This window comes from Aspergillus campestris (genome assembly GCF_002847485.1).
Source record: "Aspergillus campestris IBT 28561 chromosome Unknown P168scaffold_13, whole genome shotgun sequence".
Classification (NCBI taxonomy): Eukaryota; Fungi; Ascomycota; class Eurotiomycetes; order Eurotiales; family Aspergillaceae; genus Aspergillus; species Aspergillus campestris.
The window spans coordinates 654980-675215 of record NW_020194348.1 but is presented as its reverse complement, the minus strand read 5'-3'; the positions used below and the strand labels follow the sequence as shown (position 1 = coordinate 675215).

General features: G+C 52.8%; 11 protein-coding genes across 11 annotated transcripts; 5 read left to right on the top strand and 6 right to left on the bottom strand.

Moving 5' to 3' along the window:
* Positions 1-5: 5 nt before the first annotated feature.
* On the top strand, positions 6-1747 carry P168DRAFT_293289 (uncharacterized protein). Its single transcript, XM_024837781.1, has 5 exons — positions 6-169; positions 234-510; positions 571-780; positions 834-1103; positions 1170-1747. Exons 1-5 carry the CDS (start codon positions 149-151, stop codon positions 1556-1558), a joined length of 1167 nt encoding a protein of 388 aa, XP_024689503.1. The 5' UTR covers positions 6-148; the 3' UTR covers positions 1559-1747.
* A 13-nt stretch (positions 1748-1760) lies between these two features.
* On the bottom strand, positions 1761-2323 carry P168DRAFT_330201 (mitotic-spindle organizing protein 1). Its single transcript, XM_024841555.1, has 3 exons — positions 2186-2323; positions 2039-2116; positions 1761-1972 (listed from the first exon to the last, which is right to left on the bottom strand). The coding sequence occupies exons 1-3, from the start codon at positions 2261-2263 to the stop codon at positions 1904-1906; spliced, it is 225 nt and encodes a 74-aa protein (XP_024689502.1). The 5' UTR covers positions 2264-2323; the 3' UTR covers positions 1761-1903.
* Positions 2324-2631: 308 nt separating this feature from the next.
* Positions 2632-3126, top strand: P168DRAFT_243212 (GNAT family N-acetyltransferase; the record flags this gene model as incomplete). Its single annotated transcript, XM_024833841.1, has 1 exon — positions 2632-3126. One exon carries the CDS (start codon positions 2632-2634, stop codon positions 3124-3126), a length of 495 nt encoding a protein of 164 aa, XP_024689501.1.
* P168DRAFT_66621 (uncharacterized protein) lies at positions 3041-3515 on the bottom strand. Its single transcript, XM_024842091.1, has one exon. The coding sequence runs from the start codon at positions 3438-3440 to the stop codon at positions 3147-3149; it is 294 nt and encodes a 97-aa protein (XP_024689500.1). The 5' UTR covers positions 3441-3515; the 3' UTR covers positions 3041-3146.
* A 192-nt stretch (positions 3516-3707) lies between these two features.
* On the top strand, positions 3708-6579 carry P168DRAFT_330200 (putative transmembrane glycoprotein; the record flags this gene model as incomplete). The annotated part of the gene is made up of 1 exon (XM_024841554.1): positions 3708-6579. One exon carries the CDS (start codon positions 3708-3710, stop codon positions 6504-6506), a length of 2799 nt encoding a protein of 932 aa, XP_024689499.1. The 3' UTR covers positions 6507-6579.
* Positions 6580-8024: 1445 nt separating this feature from the next.
* On the top strand, positions 8025-10544 carry P168DRAFT_275484 (PP2C family serine/threonine-protein phosphatase; the record flags this gene model as incomplete). The annotated part of the gene is made up of 7 exons (XM_024835498.1): positions 8025-8358; positions 8862-9177; positions 9291-9364; positions 9424-9508; positions 9583-9789; positions 9858-10122; positions 10163-10544. The coding sequence occupies exons 1-7, from the start codon at positions 8323-8325 to the stop codon at positions 10542-10544; spliced, it is 1365 nt and encodes a 454-aa protein (XP_024689498.1). The 5' UTR covers positions 8025-8322.
* A 501-nt stretch (positions 10545-11045) lies between these two features.
* P168DRAFT_293284 (uncharacterized protein) lies at positions 11046-11810 on the bottom strand. The gene has a single exon (XM_024837780.1). The coding sequence runs from the start codon at positions 11742-11744 to the stop codon at positions 11367-11369; it is 378 nt and encodes a 125-aa protein (XP_024689497.1). The 5' UTR covers positions 11745-11810; the 3' UTR covers positions 11046-11366.
* Positions 11811-12445: 635 nt separating this feature from the next.
* P168DRAFT_293283 (choline-phosphate cytidylyltransferase) lies at positions 12446-14829 on the top strand. The gene is made up of 4 exons (XM_024837779.1): positions 12446-13319; positions 13389-13739; positions 13807-14212; positions 14283-14829. The coding sequence occupies exons 1-4, from the start codon at positions 12796-12798 to the stop codon at positions 14418-14420; spliced, it is 1419 nt and encodes a 472-aa protein (XP_024689496.1). The 5' UTR covers positions 12446-12795; the 3' UTR covers positions 14421-14829.
* A 485-nt stretch (positions 14830-15314) lies between these two features.
* P168DRAFT_275476 (uncharacterized protein) lies at positions 15315-16677 on the bottom strand (the record flags this gene model as incomplete). The annotated part of the gene is made up of 1 exon (XM_024835497.1): positions 15315-16677. Exon 1 carries the CDS (start codon positions 16638-16640, stop codon positions 15315-15317), a length of 1326 nt encoding a protein of 441 aa, XP_024689495.1. The 5' UTR covers positions 16641-16677.
* A 369-nt stretch (positions 16678-17046) lies between these two features.
* P168DRAFT_275475 (DMT family transporter) lies at positions 17047-18603 on the bottom strand (the record flags this gene model as incomplete). The annotated part of the gene is made up of 2 exons (XM_024835496.1): positions 18084-18603; positions 17047-17982 (listed from the first exon to the last, which is right to left on the bottom strand). Exons 1-2 carry the CDS (start codon positions 18351-18353, stop codon positions 17047-17049), a joined length of 1206 nt encoding a protein of 401 aa, XP_024689494.1. The 5' UTR covers positions 18354-18603.
* Positions 18604-19018: 415 nt separating this feature from the next.
* Positions 19019-19996, bottom strand: P168DRAFT_285046 (uncharacterized protein; the record flags this gene model as incomplete). Its single annotated transcript, XM_024836179.1, has 1 exon — positions 19019-19996. One exon carries the CDS (start codon positions 19994-19996, stop codon positions 19019-19021), a length of 978 nt encoding a protein of 325 aa, XP_024689493.1.
* Positions 19997-20236: the final 240 nt, after the last annotated feature.

Sequence of the window (20236 nt, the reverse complement as noted above, 5' to 3'; positions counted from 1 at the left end):
ATTGCCGTCTGCCTGTGAGGCTCATTTACAACCCCCACTCTGTCCTTATAGCTGGGATCTTTTTTTTTTTTACCTTTTACAACTAGGTTCAGTACTTTCTGAATACTTTCCTTTTTCAGATCCTCTTCGTTATTGTTCCGCGCTCACCATGTCGGAGGAAGATAGGAGTGTATGTTCAACCCCCTCTTTACCCCACAGCGGTCGTAATGTGGTTGCTGATTTGGAGATGATAGACCCCCAGCAAGCCTTCCGGACCGATCAGCCCTAAGCCGGAATCTCCGACCACGGCACGGCCTTTGGACTTCGACGATGAACCCCAGGAATCAGGCGTGACGTCGGGCGCTACTTCTCAGCAGAATGCCCCTCCGAAGCCACCTCGCCCATTGAGTCCCCAACAACAGGCTGAAAATACCCTCAAAGAGGCATTCCCATCTATCGAGGGGTCCGTCGTGAAGGCCGTCCTGGTGGCGAGTGGTTGGGATGTGGAACGAGCCTTCCATGCTCTACTCGGTTGGTGGTTACTTGAGCGTCAAGCCTGGGTCTTCAGTTAGATTGACCATACGCTTCTAGGGATGACCGATCCGAGTGCCGCGGATACTGCCCCTCCGAAACCCCCGCGCCCTACTGCAGCCCAAAGACAACTGGAGGCCGATGAATTGTATGCCCGTCAATTGGCTGAGCATTACAACCGCCGTGCGCCGCCGGCTCAGCAGCCATACTCCGAGAGACCGAGAAGGGGGAGTGACCTGTCGGACGAGAGAGAATACAGCTTCTTCGATGGTACTTCAATTTCCTTGCCCGTGGCCCTTCCTAGCTAACTGAACCGTCGATAGATGACCTTCCTGTGATTCGTGATAACCTCCGCAAAGGTTTCCTTGATACCCAAACAAAAGTCTCTGGCTGGTTTCAAGATCTGAAAAAGCGAATCGATGGTGAAGAGGAAGATGGCCCACAGCCTTCGCACAATTATCGCGAAGCAGAGTACAGCCGCGCGAGACGCAGTGGAGACATGGGCCGTCGCAGCGGGGACCGCGAACGTTATGATGCCGATCCGCAACTGTTGAGTGATGACTTCTCTGCGCTCGAGCTGAGAGATGGAGAAGGTATGTAGATCCTGTGGATTTGTCTTCTGTCCTCTTATGCGCCACGTGTATTGACCTCGGTTGTAGCACCTCCGCCCCGGCCCCCAAGACCGCTGGCGGGTTCGAACCTGTCCAAGCGTTCGTCGCCGTCGCCAGACAGGCGTAAGGTCTCTTTCCAGGAGGGACCCCCTACTGAGATCAATGATTGCTACAGCGCACCCGCATCGTCAAAGCAGAACCCTTCCGCTGGAGGAGGCAAATCAAGCAAATGGCAACCTCTCTCCACCGTGGAACCGTCCCCTGTTGCGGACAACGATCCGTTCAGCCTAGGCGACAGCGATGATGAAAAAGACACCAAGCCCAAGGAAAACTCTCCTGCGGACGAGGGCAGTCGTACCAAGAAGGATAACACCGAGGCCACGACCGGCGACGCTGCATCAAAGGACAATAAGACCGAAGATGCTAGCAAGTCGTAGGTCAAAACCTCCTGACCTTGTCTTTTGCTTGGCCTTCTGCGTATCGCTAGTGGATGGCTATCGGTCCCTTTTCCTTTCATATAGTCTTGATATTGATGATACCAGATAATTATGCGAGGAGGCACTGAAAGTGTGCAGCCGTTTGTTTTCAGCATGTGCTAGTAATTCAGTAAAGATTTTATAATAATTCATTTCTTTTCTTTTTTTCTTTCCTTTTTCATTATATCATCAGCGACGCATAACAGTGGGTATCTATAGAAACATTCCCAATGGCGAAAGAAGGCCCACTGGGTCTTGAAAGTGTTACGGGAACGAATGTAGGCAAGAGAAGACGACAAAACAAGATCAGTCCTGCTCATTCGGAAATCCACGGGGAGTAGGAACCGACTCCTTTCGTAGGTCCTTGATCACTGTCTACAAGATCCGGTCAACCCAGTTAGTTCCACGACTCGAGAAACCGGCCAGCATAAGAAAACCCACAGCGAGCGCATCCGGATTAACACCATTCTCAATCAAAGAGACACACAGGGAGAGCTCAGTGCGATCCAGATCGGTGTTCTATATCCGAAGTTAGCCAAGTGAAGGTATGGAGACAGCGCGCGAATCGGGAATGGGGCCGTCACGCACCAGGAGCGTTGAGATCTCGTGAAGAATGTCAATCACCTCTCGAGCGGCCTGACGCTTGTCGTCAGACTGCGGTGGCATTTTATTCTATCTTTCAGGCGGTCTATTCCAGGCCTTTCGAACTAAGAATGTTTAGAAGACGTCAATCCAGGATGGATTACAACGCGCATGAACAAATCAGACATAAGTTGGTTTGAAGGGCGGTGGATTGTGTTGCTTATGTAAGATAGTTATTCCTAGATTCATAGTATTGCGCTAAGACGGATACGGTAAGGGCAATAGCGCGCGGCATCGGAGCATAATTTATTCATTTTTGAGGTTTAATATTCATCCAGAATTCCATCGCCATTCAGTTTACCAGACCCATTCCGGAGTACTGGTTCAGACTTTTTTCCTTGCCTCCCAGACAGATCCCGTCTTGAATGTAGACCCTAGAGGGGCTCGCAGGAATGTGTGAGAACTTAATCATTTCAGACATCCATTCTTTGGACAAGGGCCAAGCATGCACGATCCTTGCTCAGATTGCACGCGTCGAGAAAAAGACCTTTCCCACGAATGAGGCGTTTCCATTTGGTGAGGAGCTCTGGAGGAAGAAGCCTAACACGAGGGTATTGTACGTGACCAACGGACCATTAGGTACTGGCCCGTCGTTGCTCGCCTATGCGGTCTACGTTCGACAAAAGGGAGCGGCTTTGCTGCACAAAATCTGTGTTGCGGAGTCATATCGCCGGAAAGGTGTTGGGATGCAGCTCATGAAGTATATCCAAGAGCGACTGCAGAAAGAGGGCTGCCAGTTCATCCAGTTGTGGGTCGATAAGGCCAGGGACCCTGCTCGATCTCTGTATGTGCGGAATGGGTTTGAGGAACGCGAAGAAATCCCCGACTACTACGCGCCTGGGCGCTCCGGAATTCGAATGATTCTCGAGCTCGAAGGTGGCTCCTGAATGGTTACCTAATATAACTCCTATGCGCCTCCTTGGGCCCTTCTGGTCCCTTTTGGTCCCTTTACACCAAGGGGGGAGGGAGGAGGGGAAGGATTCTTCCCACTGGGTGGTAAAAAGGGACTTTTCAATTTCGTACCTGTCAAGTCCTCCTTAATTGTCCCGGGGCTGAAATCCTCAGTTGTGGTTGGGCACGCGTTCTCCTTGGTTCCTGCGAGGCATCCCTTGCAGGGCCGTGCATTTCGCAGCGTGGGCTTTATCGCGTCGGAACATAGCTTCTTCAACCACGCGCTACATACTTCCCCGACGTCAAACATATCCAGGAATGGCTCCGTTGAAGGGGCTTGCACGCCTTCGTGCCGCTCCTGGGACCGGTCTCCCTATGGCGCAACCACCCTTGAGGGCGATGCACTCCTCTTTCTACGGGTCATGCCCGTTTCTTGAACCTCTGTTCAACTTCCTCTCTCCAATTTTCCCTTCTCTTCTGAAACTATCCTTTGATTTCGGCGGACCTCGTATGATCAAGAAGACAAGCGATGTGGGCGTGTCGACTTTCCTCGACTCGTTCTTCATATTCTGAAGACATGGCACGCATCGCGCTGGTAATCCTCGGTCTTCTTTTCGTGGGTGTCAACGCGAGCTTGGACCTAAGTTATCCGGTAAATGCACAACTACCTCCGGTGGCACGAGTGTCAAAACCATTCCAGTTCGTCTTCTCTCAAGGCACCTTTGGTGGAAGCGACTCGGACACTACATACGCCCTCTCCAAGGCCCCATCGTGGCTTCATGTGAACAGCAAAACCCGGACTTTATTCGGAACGCCCAAAAAAGACGATACTGGGACCGTGAAATTCGGCCTGACAGCTTCAAATGGACCAAATCACTCCGACGTCATGGAGGTCACTCTCATTGTAACGGCGGAGGATGGGCCACAACCTGGGAAGCCCTTGCTTCCACAGCTTGAAAAACTCGGTCCTACCTCTGCGCCCTCCCGGTTCCTCCTACACTCAGGCGATTCCTTTTCGATATCGTTTGACTCCGAAACATTCTCCAACACACGCTCTTCAACTGTATATTACGGAACGTCACCAGAGAATGCACCATTGCCATCCTGGATTATATTTGATGAGGCGGCGCTTAGGTTTACAGGGTCCACCCCTAATGTCGGGCCTCAGACGTTCACGTTCAACCTGGTCGCCTCGGATGTGGCTGGATTCAGCGCCGCAACAATGACTTTCGAGATGACCGCCAGCCCACATGTTCTCGCATTCAACCACAGTGCGCAGACTTTCTTTGTCACCAGGGGCAAGGAATTTACGAGTCCGGAGTTCATCGAAACCTTGAAGCTGGACGGCCATGCGCTAGCTCCCGCCGATCTATCCAATCTCGATGTGGATTTACCAGACTGGCTCTCGCTTAACAGGAAAACGTTGTCTTTCCACGGGACCCCTCCCGCAGATTCTACCGACCAGAATGTGACGATCACTGTTACAGACACCTATCAGAATGTGGCCACTATGATTGTTAGCCTGCAGCATTCCCAGTTCTTTCACGATGACCTGAAAGACTGTGACGCCGTTATCGGAGATTTTTTCGAATTCACTTTCGATCAATCTGTGCTCACCAATGACTCCGTTCATGTTGACGTTGAGATGGACCACCAAGAGCTTCCATGGCTACATTATAGCTCTGCCAACAAGTCCCTCTACGGTCAGGTCCCATCCGACGTAAGCCCGAGTAAAGATGCTATTCAAGTGATTGCTCGTGAAGGGACTGCCGAGGATAGCCGGGAGCTAGCTATCAATACCGTCGTGGAGAAGAGCTCGCATGACGAGGGCAACAGCAGCAGTGGTATCCGCGGGAAGAAGGCTGGCATAATTGCTATCTCGGTCGTGATTCCCGTGGCTTTTGTGATCAGCGTGGTGCTTCTCTTCTGCTGCTGGCGTCGCAGACGGACCCCAACGAACCCCGAGGAAGGGCAGTTACCGGACGAGAAGGGCGGGCCATTGTATGATCCGGACTTACCGCACTCCCAGCCTTTTGAAGGGACCGCCCAAGGCCAGCCTCCCGTAGTAGGAAGTAATTCACCGTCCTCGAGACCGCCGAAGTTGGAACTGGGGCCGCTGTGGAATTCGGACTCGTTTGATGACACCGCACCGCTGCGTAACCGACAGGGCAAAAAAACCACCCTTTCCGGCTCTACTATTGAGTGGGATTTCGCCCCTCTGAGGGATCCAGAACCCGAAGATGGGAAACAGGCAGACAGTACCCACGCTCAACCGAAACGCTTATCCTTCCAAGGCAGCCCGCCCATGCGCGGGCGAACCAATACGAGTACCAGACGACGGGAACCATTGAAGTCAATTCAACCTAGGAGGTCGTTGAAGCGAAATTCCGTCACGTCTTCCAAATCGAAGAGACACTCTAGACGCTCTAGCGGGTTGTCCTCGGTAGCTTCGGGGCTCCCAGTGAGACTCAGCGGCGCTGGCCATGGTGCCGGTGGATTTGGCCCACCCGGGCACGGGGTCGTTCGAAAATCGTGGCAGAATGCGCACGATTCGTTACAGAGTGACGAAAACAGCGTCGGGAACCTGGCCCCGTTGTTCCCACGACCCCCACCTCGGGCATGGGATAACCTCGACTACCCAGCGCGCATGAGCCTCCGAACCGTGGAGGCGGATAATATGACGAAATCCGAGTTCGACTCGCTGGAGGCATTCGTGCACGGTCGAGCCAAAAGCCGAAACGCCTCGAACCCCATGTTTTCGGGCCAGGTCAGCCGTCGAAACTCGTCGGGTATCCGCGCGTTAGAGAGAGCTCGCAGCAACGCCAGCCGCACAGATACCCTTGCCAGCTCGATCTACACGGACGACCATCGACGATCCGTCCACGACCGACCCTGGTCCACCGCGATGTCAGCGTCCATCTACACCGACGACCACCGGCAGTCGACCTGCCTACAGGCCCTGTCGGAGGAGTCGCCCGTCATCCGACCCCTAGGCCCAGTCCCGACAGAGCAGAGCCAGTCGAGCCTCGCCCAGAACTACTCCAAGATGATCGCGCCGCTTCCGCGGTTCCAGAGCCAGTTGAGTCTGGGTAGTGCCCGGCCTGGAGACACCCCTAGCGGGACCGACGACCCCATGAACCCGTTCTTCCACGACAGCCACCGCTACTGGTACCGGGATAGTTCTCATGTGCAGAAATTTACGGGTGAGATGGGCTCGAAACTGATGCGAAAGAGCCCCTCAGACTCGTCGATCCCGTTGGATAGACGGCTGTCTCGGGCGAGTTTGATGCGGGTGGCGGAGAGGGACCTGAGCGAGCGGCGTGGGATGCAGCGCGACTTGACAGGGGGCAGTCGGAGTGATATTGCGTTTGTCTAATATCAATGCGTGTGTTATATCCATGGTTTGGCGTATGAGACGGTCTTGCATCTTGCATCATGATATCCTCAACGGGTTACTTGGTTTGGTTGGTTTGGTTGGTTTTGTTTTGTTTTGCTATATCTTCTACTGTCAACTGCGAATATCCTCTACTACTAATACTATCGTGACGGTATACAATTACACATATCTAAGATGGCTCGTGCTTTATTCTCTAGTAAGGGCTAGATCAGAGTGTATCGTAACTTACATAGGCCTTACTAAGTCAGTAGGGTACAGTGGCTAAATACCTAGTTACCTACTACCGGGTAAGTTTAGACTACTAAAACCTAGCAAGATTGCCATTGGAAGCGCCCCGCGATTTCTTTCTTTCCAATCCTTCCTCCTTCTCAATCTTTCACCCCCAGCCATGGGTTGAGATCCCAAGGAACTCCCACCCCACGAGCCAAGGAAATGATTGGATAACCGAGGGAGGGCTTTCTCGGCGCTCTTTGACACAATACCTTGCCTACCGAAGGAACCTTGCTTTAGGATGCATTCGAGAAGAGGCAGGGTGTGGCTAGCTGACTGACTGAATGAATTTAGGTCAAGCAAGGGTGCATGTAGGTACCTACAGGTACCTAGGTACTACCTAGTACCTACCAGGCTGACGGTGAGACGGTGATGCCTACATCAGGCGGTAGATATAGATCAGATGGGTGGCTGCCTGGGTGCCTGATCGGCGGGCTGTATGTACGGTACGTGACCATACCAGGCCGAGGTCAACCCGATCTGGTTTCCATCCATGATGGAGAATGGACTGATCTTGCAAGTAACATGTTGTTGGATGGATCAGATCTCATGTCCAATATGTCTACCAGTTGAGAGGGAACCGGTCCTGCAATCTTTAGATGTAGAAGGAGTAGGGAAGATCTCATCGACCATACTGAAAACTCTGCCTGGTTGAGGCTCGTGACTGGTTTCGGTAACTCAGATCCAACCTCAGGCTCAATCTTAATCCCCTCGATCTGGGTTGATCTTTGTTCCAACCTTCTACACGGTAGGTAAGGTAATTACCAAGGCTGGGTGGTAAGTAGGAGGAGGCAGGTAATAGTGATTAAATCATCTACAGTAATCCAAGATATTCACATAGGTCTGTTGAAGAGAATGACTCGTACCATCCAAACAGGTGTAGCTCGTCATTGATTCGTTCTCTCGCTTTATCTCTTTTCGTCGCACGTTTTTCCCTCGGCCCCTCCATTTTCAAGCATGATTCTTCTGGTTCTTATTCATTCTGAGTAGTGAGTACATAGAAATGTGGACTCAAAAAATAGAAAATAGATAATTTAATAATTCCTCCTTTATAAAACAGAAAATAAAAAAGAAAAAGTCCAAGGGATCGACCGCCTGGAGAGGGAGGGATCACGCCGCCTAAACCTGCGCTGGGCCTTGTTCTCATTCTGCCCTTCTCTCCTCCCACCTGACTTGGCTTCGCTCATTCTCTTCTTTCTCCCTCTCTCTCTCTCTCTCTCTCTTCCTCTTCTCCCCCTCTTTCCTTCTTCCTCTCTCTATCCAAACCCAAACATCTCAAAGCTTTTTACTCCTGTGGACCCTCATTCCGGTCTTCTACCCTTCGTCTTCTTCTTCTTTTTCCAACTCCTCTCCTACATCCCTTCTTCCCACTTCCCCCTCCCCCACCTCGTCTCTCTTCATCCTTGGTCTCTCGAGACTCCTCAATTTCCTCACTCTCCCTCTCTCCTATACCCTCTGCGGTATATGCGCGTCGCTGGCTTGTCGTCTTGCCCTTTTTGACACTTAATTGCCATCCTTAGAAATCATGGGTCAGACCTTGTCCGAGCCCGTAGTCGATAAGGTGAGTTGTGTCCTACAAAACAATCACCCATGACAAGGGAGGAAAGAAGACGAAGAAGCATGGAAGAGGGGAGGAAGAAAGACAAAAGAAAAACAAAATCGGCGAAATGATGTCTCTGCTGCCTTCCGAATCCTTTCCTCCCCCACATTGTCGATATCAGATCCTTCCCTGCCTATCTCGCGTAGGCAGGATGTGATTTTTTCCCCTCCCTTTTTACTTCCCTCTCTTCCCAAAGATCTTTTTATTTTCTACTCTGCTATATTCCAATTCTTGTTATCCTGGTCGATTTCCCCCGAAATGCATTGTCGGATCCCACGTTGTGTCGTCGTCTCTCCCCCTCTTCTCTGAGGGGCCGCTGCGTGGTGATCCCGACCTGCGGGGTCCTCCTCCACAGGAAGAAAATTTCCCGCTCACGGCTGCGCACCGCGTGATCTGTCACCTCCAACGTGCTCACACCCACCTTTGGACTCCACCCTAGCTAACCAATCGCTTTTTGTCGGTAGACTTCCTCCGAGGGTCAAGATGAATGCTGCATCTATGGTGTTTCGGCCATGCAGGGCTGGCGGATTAGTATGGAAGACGCCCATGCCGCTGTCCTCGACCTGCAAGCGAAGTTCTCGGAGAACCAACAACAGTCCGACCCCGATAAACGCCTGGCCTTCTTCGGTGTATACGATGGGCATGGTGGCGACAAGGTAGCCTTGTTCGCGGGAGATAATGTCCATAAGATTGTCGCAAAGCAGAAGGCGTTTGAATCCGGCGATATCGAACAGGCTCTGAAGGACGGCTTTTTGGCGACCGATCGTGCCATTCTGGAAGGTTCGTTGATCGCTATCTCTGGAGTCCCCGGGGACCTTCTTTCTCCGACCATCCCACCCCTCCCTCGTGTCTTGATCCCGTATCCCGAAGCGCTCCCGAACTGACCCGGCTAGATCCGAAATATGAGGAGGAAGTGTCCGGCTGCACTGCGGCCGTCAGCGTCATCTCCAAGCACAAGATCTGGGTGGTGCGTATCCTCTTCCCGGCCTTTCTTCCCCGTCGCGGGCTGTCGCTAATTCCTCACAGGCCAACGCTGGTGACTCCCGATCGGTCCTCGGTGTCAAGGGTCGCGCAAAGCCCCTGTCCTTCGACCACAAGCCGCAGAATGAGGGTAAGCTTTGTCCTTTCTTTGGGGAGCGATTTCCCTGTCGTGTGTGGGTTTGCGATCTGACAGTGTGACTACAGGCGAAAAGGCCCGCATCAGTGCCGCCGGAGGCTTCGTCGACTTTGGTCGCGTGAACGGCAACCTGGCCCTGTCCCGAGCCATCGGTGATTTCGAATTCAAGAAGAGCGCGGAGCTGTCGCCGGAGCAGCAGATCGTGACGGCCTATCCGGATGTGACCGTCCACGAACTCACCGACGACGATGAGTTCCTGGTCATTGCTTGTGACGGTTTGTGCCTCAAGATGGAAACATGAAACTTTCTTGCTGGTGCGGTTTTGCTAACTGGTTGGTTATAGGGATTTGGGACTGCCAATCCTCGCAGGCAGTGGTCGAGTTCGTCCGTCGCGGTATTGCCGCCAAGCAAGACCTGTACCGGATCTGCGAGAACATGATGGACAACTGTCTCGCGTCCAACAGCGAAACGGGTGGTGTCGGGTGTGATAACATGACCATGGTCGTGATCGGTCTGCTGAACGGCCGCACCAAAGAGGAGTGGTACAATCAGATCGCCGAGCGGGTGGCGAAGGGGGATGGGCCTTGTGCCCCGCCCGAGTACGGCAAGTCTCTCGAGGACCCTCCGGCCTCTAGCCCCTACTGACAGAAACGGGGATGCAGCTGAATTCCGTGGCCCCGGCATCCGGAACCAGTTTGAGGAGAACCCTGATGACTACGACATGGAGAATGACCGTGCGCGTGGCTTCAGTGTTCGCTCGGGGCGGATCATCCTGTTGGGCGACGGCACCGAGCTGGTCCCGGAGCAGAATGACGAGGAGCTGTTTGACCAGACCGACGAGGACCGGGATATGTCCAACCAAGTAGACCGGCAGTCGCCCGACTCGACTCGGAACGAGCGCGAGGGCACCCCCGGGCCGCAGTCGAAGAACAATCCCGCGTCCAAATCCGAAGGTGCATCTGCCTCTGCCAGTTCCGAAGCTCCTGCTGCCAATCCGGCGTCGGGTTCCTCGGAGAAGTCTACCTCGTAGTGGAGAAGGATATCCTTTCTTTTTTTCTTTTTGCATGATTTGTTTTTTTTGCATCGTATCCTGTGTTTTTTTTTTCCTTATTCCCGTGTTCTTTCCTAATCTTTTGTCACCCCCTTCATGCCTCCTCCGCGTCTTTTTCCATTTCCTCTCTCGACCTTTGATTGGAAATGAGACCGGTGTGTTTCTTTGACTGTTCCCGCCCTGTCCGTGTTTGTTTATCTTATCTGGTTCTTTTCCCCACGACCCTGTCCTGAAGCGCCATGTTTTGTCTGTCGGATATCATTTTTTATTCCTATTTTCTTTTTCTTTCTAACTTTTCCATCTTCCTCCTGCTTTTCCCCCTTGATGATTGCAACACCTTGGGCAATGATGAAATTGGCCGACCAGAAACGAAGGCGAGGGAGGGGTGGCATCGGCGCTCCATGGCGGGGTGATGATGACTCGTCTCTTCTGCAGCGGGACGGGACGGGGTAATTGGGAGGGGTGTCTGGAGGGGGGGGAGTTCGTCTTAGGATAGGAGGGTTGTTTGTTGCTTGTTCTCTTTTTTTTCTTCATTTTGTCCCTTTTTTCTCTTGATACTCTGTTTCCTCATTACAAGCCGCGAGCGGCAGGCCTCACGAGAGTACGTCTGTTCATGCCTTCTCAGAAGATACCGCACCAAACGACCACAGTTGGTGAATCTTGCTATCTCTATCCTATTCCACGCGAAGTGTCTTCGTTCGGTTCCTGACGTCTCGTATCGGTTCTTTCTTTTTTTCTTCCCTACTATTTTCTCATCATTTTTCTATCGTTCCTTACTATATGATTAAGTTTTGTTCTGGGTCATCGGCACTGATTCCCCCGGCGGGGCAAGGGGAGGGTGGCCGCCGGGGAAATCGGGGCCGGGAGGGGCGGAAACGACCCGGACGACAGCCAGGCTGAGCTAGCCCTAAAGGTCCTTTTCTCGGGGATGGACATGGTGGACATGGTGGACATGGTGGACATGGTGGACATGGTGGGCTTGGTAGACTTGGTGGACTGAGGGGGGATGGAGGGGCAACCAGGTGGCAAGAAGCATGGGCAGCGGAGTTTCTGGAAATGTGAGCTGGATGCTAATCCTTCGAAATTCTCATGGATCACGATAGAAAATCCTCCATCAAAAGGGGAAGCTATAATCCCAAGTGATCCTTTTGAAAGCGTTGGGGTCCAGATGATCGTCATCTCGAAGCGATAGGGCGCCCTGGATAGGGGTGGACATGGTACGGGGTATGTCCGATACAATTGTATTGTGTGGATTAGAGGGGAGGGAGGGGGGAAGAACGGGGGATAGAGTGTAATGATACATACGAATACGGTATTACAGAACAAGCATTGGAGGGAGCCTTGGTACGTCTAGTACCTTACAGTAGTCACTTTCGTAAGTGTTCTTGGGATTCTCCACTGGGGTCACGATGGTGACATTTCCAGCGATGTGCCCCTTTTTTTGGATTTTCCTTATTACTATTATACTTTGTTCTTGTTTTTGTTTTTGTTTTTTTCTTTTCTATGTGTGCAGTGTTTGATCTAAAGAGGGAGACCACTGCGATTGGTGGGAGAGATAGGATCATCAGTGACCAAGTTGACACCATCATTTTCAGGTACCAGGCCGACCTCCCAGGTACGTAAGAATCCAGACGGAGTCAGGACGGAGTTGTGAGGGGTGGAGCCCTTATTGACCACTCAGTGATACTGATTCCAAAATTCATTATTGTAATCCCTAGTCAAAGCAAATCAAAAAAGAAAGAAAAAAAAAGAATAATTATTGTCGTCGTAATAATAATAATAAAAAATAAAAACCAGGAAGGATTTCAAGGCAGAGCTCGATCCTGAGAATTAATTAAATCAATCAGTCAGAAAATAGAGTAAAATCTCCCCGTGTCTTTTTTCCCCTTCCATCCATCTCTCTCTCTCTCTCTCTCCTTCTTTCTCCCCTTCAGGGCCAACATTCACTTGACTTTACCCACTTCCTTATCTTGTACTACTATCGTCTTCTTCTTTTCTTCTCTTCTTCTTCTTCTTCTTCTTCTTCTTCTCCTCCTGCTTCCTCTTTCTTCTTCTTCCTCTCCCTCCCCACATCCCCCTCCCTTTATTCATACCGCCCACTAGTCTTCCCACCTCTTATCTCTCGTTAACCATTACTCTTTTGTCTCACCCCCCCCCCCTTTTTTCCTTTTTCCCTATTTCCTGCCTTATCTCAGACAGTAGTTGAGCAGTGCTCCTCCAGTCACACACGATGGCCTCTCACTCCAACGCCGGCAAGCGGAAGCGCGCTGCCGCCCAACAATCTCCCGCTAATGCCGCCAAATCCGCCAAATCCACCACCGCAGAGACCCTACAACCCTCCTCTCGCGATGCATCCGGTGAGGATGGCGATGATTCCACCGACGTTAACACCCCCTCCTCCACCAAGCACAACATGAACCCTCCCGTTGACGTCACCTCCGCCGGAAATGCCCCCGCCTCCAAGCGCGCCCGCAAGAGCACCTCCAGCGACAACCATGTGAATGGCAACAAGGAAGACCCTGGTGAACCCTCCGAGACCACCGTCGCCAGCAGTGATATCGAGGAGGCCCGTCGGGGCCGACCGGAATTGCACGTCGAGACCCTCGATCCCGAAGAGGAGGAGGATGAGGAGTTGATGGAACCCCCTGAGCGGGCCGGCCTGCAACACCCCGTGGGCTATCGCACCAACGACCCCCCGGTCGGTCGACCAATTCGCATCTACGCCGATGGTGTTTTTGATCTCTTCCATCTGGGGTACGCTCTCCCTCTCTCCTTCTCTCTGCCACGACCCGTGGGAAATTCAGAATACTAATGGTCGATTAGTCACATGCGTCAACTCGAACAGGCCAAGAAGGCTTTCCCCGATGTCCATCTCATGGTCGGTGTCACCGGCAATGCCGAGACCCATCTGCGCAAGGGTTTGACCGTCCTCAGTGGCGCCGAACGCGCCGAGAGCATCCGCCACTGCAAGTGGGTGGATGAGGTCATCCCGGATTGCCCCTGGATCGTCACCCCCGAGTTCATCGACGAGCACCAGATCGACTACGTCGCCCACGACGATATCCCCTACGGCGCCGATGAGGGGGATGATATCTACGCCCCCATCAAGGCGCAGGGCAGGTTCCTCGTCACCCAGCGCACGGAGGGTGTCAGCACGACGGGGATCATCACACGGTATGTCGATCTCCACCAGTTGATTTCCAGCGACAGCCTCTCCCAGAATGCAGACTAATAGAAACAGGGTCGTCCGCGATTACGATCAATACATCTCCCGACAGTTCAAGCGGGGCGCGTCGCGGCAGGAGTTGAACGTGTCGTGGATCAAGAAGAACGAGTTGGAGATCAAGCGTCACGTGGGTGAGATCCGGGACACCATCCGGACCAACTGGACGACCACCGGTCAGGAGCTGGGCCGCGAACTGCGCCAGTTCTGGAACAGCCGTCCCGGCAGCCCGGCCCCGAGCGCCCGGAACAGCATGGACTATGGCAACGGCCGGAGTGGCCTGATCAGCCCGACGGGCATCAAATCGCATCTGTCCCGTGTGGAGTCACGGGGCCGACCCGAGAGCCCTGGACCGAGTGGACGCAACGAGCCTGATTTTGCGACGGGATACAGTTTGGGATTGTTCGGTGGTGTACGATCTTGGGTATGCCTCCTATCTTTTCGTTCTTTTTTTTTTTTTTTTTTTTTTTTTCCGACCCGCTAATATGAAATAGATGCGCAGCCGCCGCTCGTTGGTGGACAGCCGTGGCCACTCGCCGGCCAGCGAGGAAGAGCGGGAATCCGACCAGGAACACCGTAACGGACATGCCAGCCCGTCGGCGAAGCCGCAAGCCTCTGCGACGACAGTCTAAGAAGCTTTCCTGTTGACCCTTTGTCATCACTACGACCTTTCTCTTTTCTTTTCTTTTTCTTCTTTTTGGCTTTCTCACCCGTGTCTTAACCCATATTTCCTCGTATCACCTTTATTTTTACATTTGGTTTTCTTTCCTTTTCTTCTTTGATTTATCATTCTCCGTTGATATTATTACTCTTCCCCGTACCTATAATATATGATGTGAATTGGACGGGGGAATTGGACGCGTCGCGAAAAGAGGATGGACGGACAGAACGAAACGGAAAACGGGAACGATGACCTCAGTTGGATGGTCAAATGGATGGAGCGAACGAGGGTATATCTTTATTATGGAATTGTCGATTGTCGATTGTCGCTTCTGATTTTGTTTCTGGTGAATGGGTATGAATAGATTGATTTACCTCCAATTACTTTTATATATAGGTATGCCAATATCGGTATAGGTAGGTACCTACTGTGGAGTATCTATGTGTGTGCAGGAGGTAGGATTGATTCTGTATGGTACGTATGTAGGAAGATAGGATTATGAGATTGGAGATGCTGTAGTAGTGTGATATGATATAATATGTAGTGTAGTCAGTGTAGATGCAGTATAGTATGCAGTATGCAATGGAAACAAGACACGACGAGACGAATCAGAACGCTGAATAAATGCTAAATGAAAGAACCCCAGAAATAAGGAAGAAAGAAACAAAGAGACAAAGGGTATCGGTCGTTGATCGTGTAGGTAGTAGGTTAGTAGGTAGGTAGATAGGTAGATAACCAAGATGAGGTAGTATGTTAGGGAACGAGTCCGCTCTGCATCTTCACCTTCTCTTCCACGCACACCCGTATCAAAAGAAGTGAAGTAAAACAAGAAAGAAGAAGAAGAAGAAGAAGAAGAAGAAGCATATCAAGCAGCAGTAATAGCCAACCTCCTCCTCCCCATCTTCCCCTCCCCCCTCCTCCCATCCCTCCCCGCCCAAGAAGAAGCCCCAGCCCCAGCCCCAGCCTCAGCCGCAGCCGCAGCCTCAAGAATCTCCCTCACAGCCTTCGGCAACGTCTGGAAAAGAGGAAGCGGATCCGGATCCGGCTCAGCACAAAGCACAGCACGTAAATGATCGCGCAGCGTCCCCGCCTCTTTACACAACTCCGGTTCCAGCAGGCGCTTCGCGACGGGGTCACACCGCGCGGTGATGGCTAGATCGAAGTGTTGGATGCCGCGGATGGCGAGGAGGGGCGTTACCCAGGGTTCGTCGATGGAGAGGCGGAGGCGGGGGGTGAGGAGGGTGCCTCCTGCGGTAGCGGGTGTTGTAGGGGTGGTAGTAGTAGTGGTTGTTGTTGGGGGAAGGGGATGGGTGAAGTTCGCAGCGGTAAACCGGCCGAGGTCGATTGCCAGGAGGAGTTCCTTTATATTCGGAAGTGAGGCAACGCGCGACCAGAACAGTGACCAGAGGTGGTCATTATGCGTGTGCGTGAAGATAGAGGCTGATGCTGCTGCGGAGGCGGGATTATCTGGGTTCATCAACGGAGGAAAGATAGGCATCCAGTGGACGGTTAGACGGTTGATGGCGCGCCGGCTGGACGGGCTGATTGCGCGGGAGAACGCGATAAAGGTGTGCAGGTCATCGACGTCGAAGACGCGATCGCGGTAGAGCAGGTCGGCTGCTTCGGCGTAGATGGCGCGACAGGTGCGGAGGAGGGCGGGGGAGGAGTTGCTTAGGTTGTTGGGGAGTTGGGCGTGGGAGTGCGGGTAGAGGACTGCGTCTGTGCGATGCGCCCCTGGTTGAGGGGGTTTCCCTTGCGATAGTCGACTGTGTGGGGATGGTGATAATGAAGATGAGGCAGGCTGGTCGTGAATGCGCCAGCGCGCAGGTGTTACCGGACAACAGCGCCGGTTGCGAGCGAGCGACGAGCGGGTCTCGTGACAGCGCACGTGGCGGATCTGGCCCTTGAGCTGGACGAGATGGACGACGACGTCTTGGCCGAAGACGTATTGGTAGATGAGGAGGCGGATCTCGAGGGGTAGGCGCTGCAGGAAGGCACAGGTGGATTGGGGATGGAGGGGGCGGGCGTATGGGTCGATAGTAGCATCGTCGTTCTCCCCTGGAGACGGGGGGGAACAGATCTTGCGCTCTTGGATTAGGTCGCGGACGGTCTCTTGCCAGCGTCGGCCGGTGGAGTAGTAGTGGAAGATGGAGTAGGGGTCGCGGAGGAGCCAGGCGTCGAAGTGGCGCATTTTACTGATTGGGGGGGGTGTATATAGGATATAGGATATACTATGATGTCGATCAAAGGAGTGGAGAGAAGTGGAGCGACATACAGATCTATATATCTATCATCTATCATCTCCTGTATAGCAAGTCGGAGGACTCTTCTCCATTCAACGATCTGCTGCTCCTCTGGTTGGCTCGTGTTGGCCTGAGGTCTCGCCAGGCCCCGCCAGGCACCCAGGCGGCCAATCAGCGCCGCCTCAGGCCCCGCTCGGCACGATCCGTCATCCATTTGCGCTCTTTCTTTCTCCCTTCCTCCTCCCTCTCGTCGTCTTTTTTGTCTCTCCTCGGGTCGTTCCGGTTCGTCGAAGTAACCGTCTGACGTCGACGGCGTCCTCGTGCATCTGGCCTGATTTATTTTGCTTATTTCCCTCACCGGGGCCCCCTCTCTCGCGCCACGGCGACATACAGGGCACTCCCGATGATCAACCCCGATCCGATCCAGCTCACGATCGACAGTGTACTCCCCCACACCATCTTGTCATACAACACCGCAAACACCATCTGCGTGTACAACATTGATGTCGCTCGGGATCCGGACGAAGTCGCCGACCGTTCCTGCGGCCGGTCATCATCATCATCATCGGTCTCATCACCATCCTCCTCCCCAGCAGTTTTCTCCGATGCCCGCGACGGCGGCACGTAAGCCAACCCGGCCGTCAACAGAAACTGCAGCAAGAATCCACACACTCCCAACCCCACCAGCAGCGACCATTCCATCGGCGTCCCCGGCAGCTCCAGCGGCACCGACGGCAGCGTCAGCATGGCCACCAGCGACACTATTGTCGTGAACGACGAAAAGTACGTCACCGACACCAACGGATGGCAGCGTTGCCCGATCATCCGGATCGCCGTGTAGGCGCACGAAGCGCCCATCACCCCGACGAGGGCCATGATAGTGGCGGCCACGTGGTCCGCCTCGCTCCCTCTGTGGCTGTTCTCGATGCCGGGTCCCGCCGGCGGGGTTTGCGGCGGCGATGCGGCGGAGAACGGCCGGGCGATGAGGACGACCCCGCCCAGGGACACCAGACCGGCTACCTGCTGTTTCCATGTAAACGTCTCATTAGGGATGAAGAACGAGCAGGCGTAGCAGCTGAGGATGGGTGCCAGGAAGGTCAACACGGTCGCTTCGGACAGAGCGAGATACTGAACCGAGTAGTAGAGTCCGTAGACGCCCCAGAACCCGCCGGCAGCACGGAGCATTAGCAGGCCGAAGACGGGGCGCGTGCCGAAGGGATGCGGGACCCCCGCATACCACATGTAGAGGTAGCTCACCACGACAGTGATGGACATACGGGCGAACAGGATCTACATAGTAGTTGTGTAGTTAGTACGGGGTTATAGTCAGTATATAGCACATATAGGCAGTCCTATATGTTAATTGTGTGTAAGTGTAGGTGTGGGAATACCTGGAACGGATGCAACCCCTCACCATTCTTCCCCTTCCACTCCAACATCTGCGTCATAACATTCATCGAAGCCCCGAAGAACTGCGACAGCATCACCAACACCATGCCCTTGCTCTGGGCCCAGACGGTACTCCACGGAGCAGCCGGGGGTCGTCCCTCTCTGGGCTCTCCCAGCAGCGGTGTACGCTCATCATATTGATTCCCCGGATCGATGATGGGCGTGCTCCTGCCTGATCGATCTCGATCCTGATTGGGGGCTGAGACAGACATATCTATCTCTTCTATTGTGTACCTTAGTAGAGGCACATATGTAAACACAGGTACAAACGTATAATCCGGGGACGGGACAAAGTGGGGATGAGGAGAAACTTAAGTAAAGGCAAGGAGAAATGACTAATCCGATCGTCAGCTGGATATGACTCTTTTTTCCTTTTTCTTTTCTATTGATTATATATCTTATTACATCATATTAGGTTTGATCTTCTGATATAGGAATTAGTTTCCCATTCGTGGATCTGGGTTTGGATGGGATAATGGGAATACCTGGTTGATTCCGCTATATCACTGGATAGTATATCTACTATAGTCTAAGTATCTCCCTCATCAACATATGAACAGCTCAGGATTGTCCAGGTTGTCTAACTATCATACGCAACGTTGCAAGTAGAAAGTTGATAGAGATTATTGAAACTCGCGTGGCAATATCAGAGTGAAGCTCACATTGAGGGTAACTGTAAGATGAAGGTAGTCAATCGGCCCTTTGACTTTGATGAAAATATCAGTAGTGACTACATTTCAAGCCATATATTGAAGGTTCATTCATTCTGTTTGTGTACTGGTTGCTTTGAGATTGGGTCAATATAGAAACAATTCCTGGGATTGAACCCATAGTCCACGATTTCAAATCCTCGTGCCATTCCAATTGAGTCATGGAACTAGGAATAGTTCTCAAACTCGACAGCATTTTCATCGGTCAGTTTCAGACTGAACCGCCCCGAGTTCCCGTAGATATCAAAGATCTCAAACCACGGCTTGAACGTAAAATTGTACGGGTATTTATTCCGGACAGGATGCGTGAAACTGAGAAGTGTCACACGCAACGCGTTTGCAGCCTGATTGACCGTCATCGTTTGAGGGCGGTCCATGTAGTAACACCCAAAAGGCGCTTCCCGTCTCTGGCTGCATTCCCAGACGTAAGCGATCTGCAGGGAGTTGGCTTCCATCTTCATCCGCCAGGCGTTTCTCAGCTTTTTATCCCCAAGCTTAAGCTGCAAGTCATCCGGCGAAAAGTCGTGCAGCTCTACCTGCTTTGTCGGATGGGCTGTAGTCGAGAAGTACCAGTTATATTGTGTCCAGTCTCCCCTGTGTACGTCGGGGTGCTTCTCGCCCGTCCAGCTTCCTTTCGCCACCTCATTCTTGCGGTATTCGATGTTGTGACTCTCCGAAACCCTGTACCTGATAGGATACACCGCAGTCAGGGCGATGGAGTTCTTGGTGGTCTGCCAAGTGCCCTGACCGTTTGGAATCGTGGCCTGGATGTGCTTGAGTCCGTTTTCAGTCGTGCTAATCCACAGTATATAACTCTGACTGTCGTCCTCACGCGGCGCGCTCTCTTCGGGGGCGCTCGCGTTGGGGAATGTATCAGACCAGTCTCCGCTCTTGTGGTCGGTCTCTTGCCATGCGCTGGGCAATGGTCCATTCGTATGGTGATCCTTGAGCCTGATCCGGTCCAGCTCGTCTGGAGACAACTTGTAGGGGACTAGCTCTCCGCTTGCACTCTGGGCGGCGGCTTTGATGTTGATTCTCAGCGGCACTTGCATGCGGCCGTTGGCAAACAATTGGTCGGAGACCCTGTCACGGCCCTGCGTCAGGATCTCGAAGCTGGTAGCCTCCCACTTTGAAGATGAAGACATGCTTTCTAGTTGCAGTCGGAATAGAAGAGGACTCGGTTGGGGACAAGGCTGAAAAGGAGCTCAATCGGGATACAGGATTGATAGAAACTCGGTTGGGGATACAGGATGCAATTTCTAGATACAGAGTAGAAAAGTCTGCTCATATATCTTTGACGCTCTATTATGCAATCCTTGTACTGGCTTGGAGAACGTGTCAGGCTTCGGAGGTACAAGAGCTGAGCTTCATAGAACGGGTGGGGG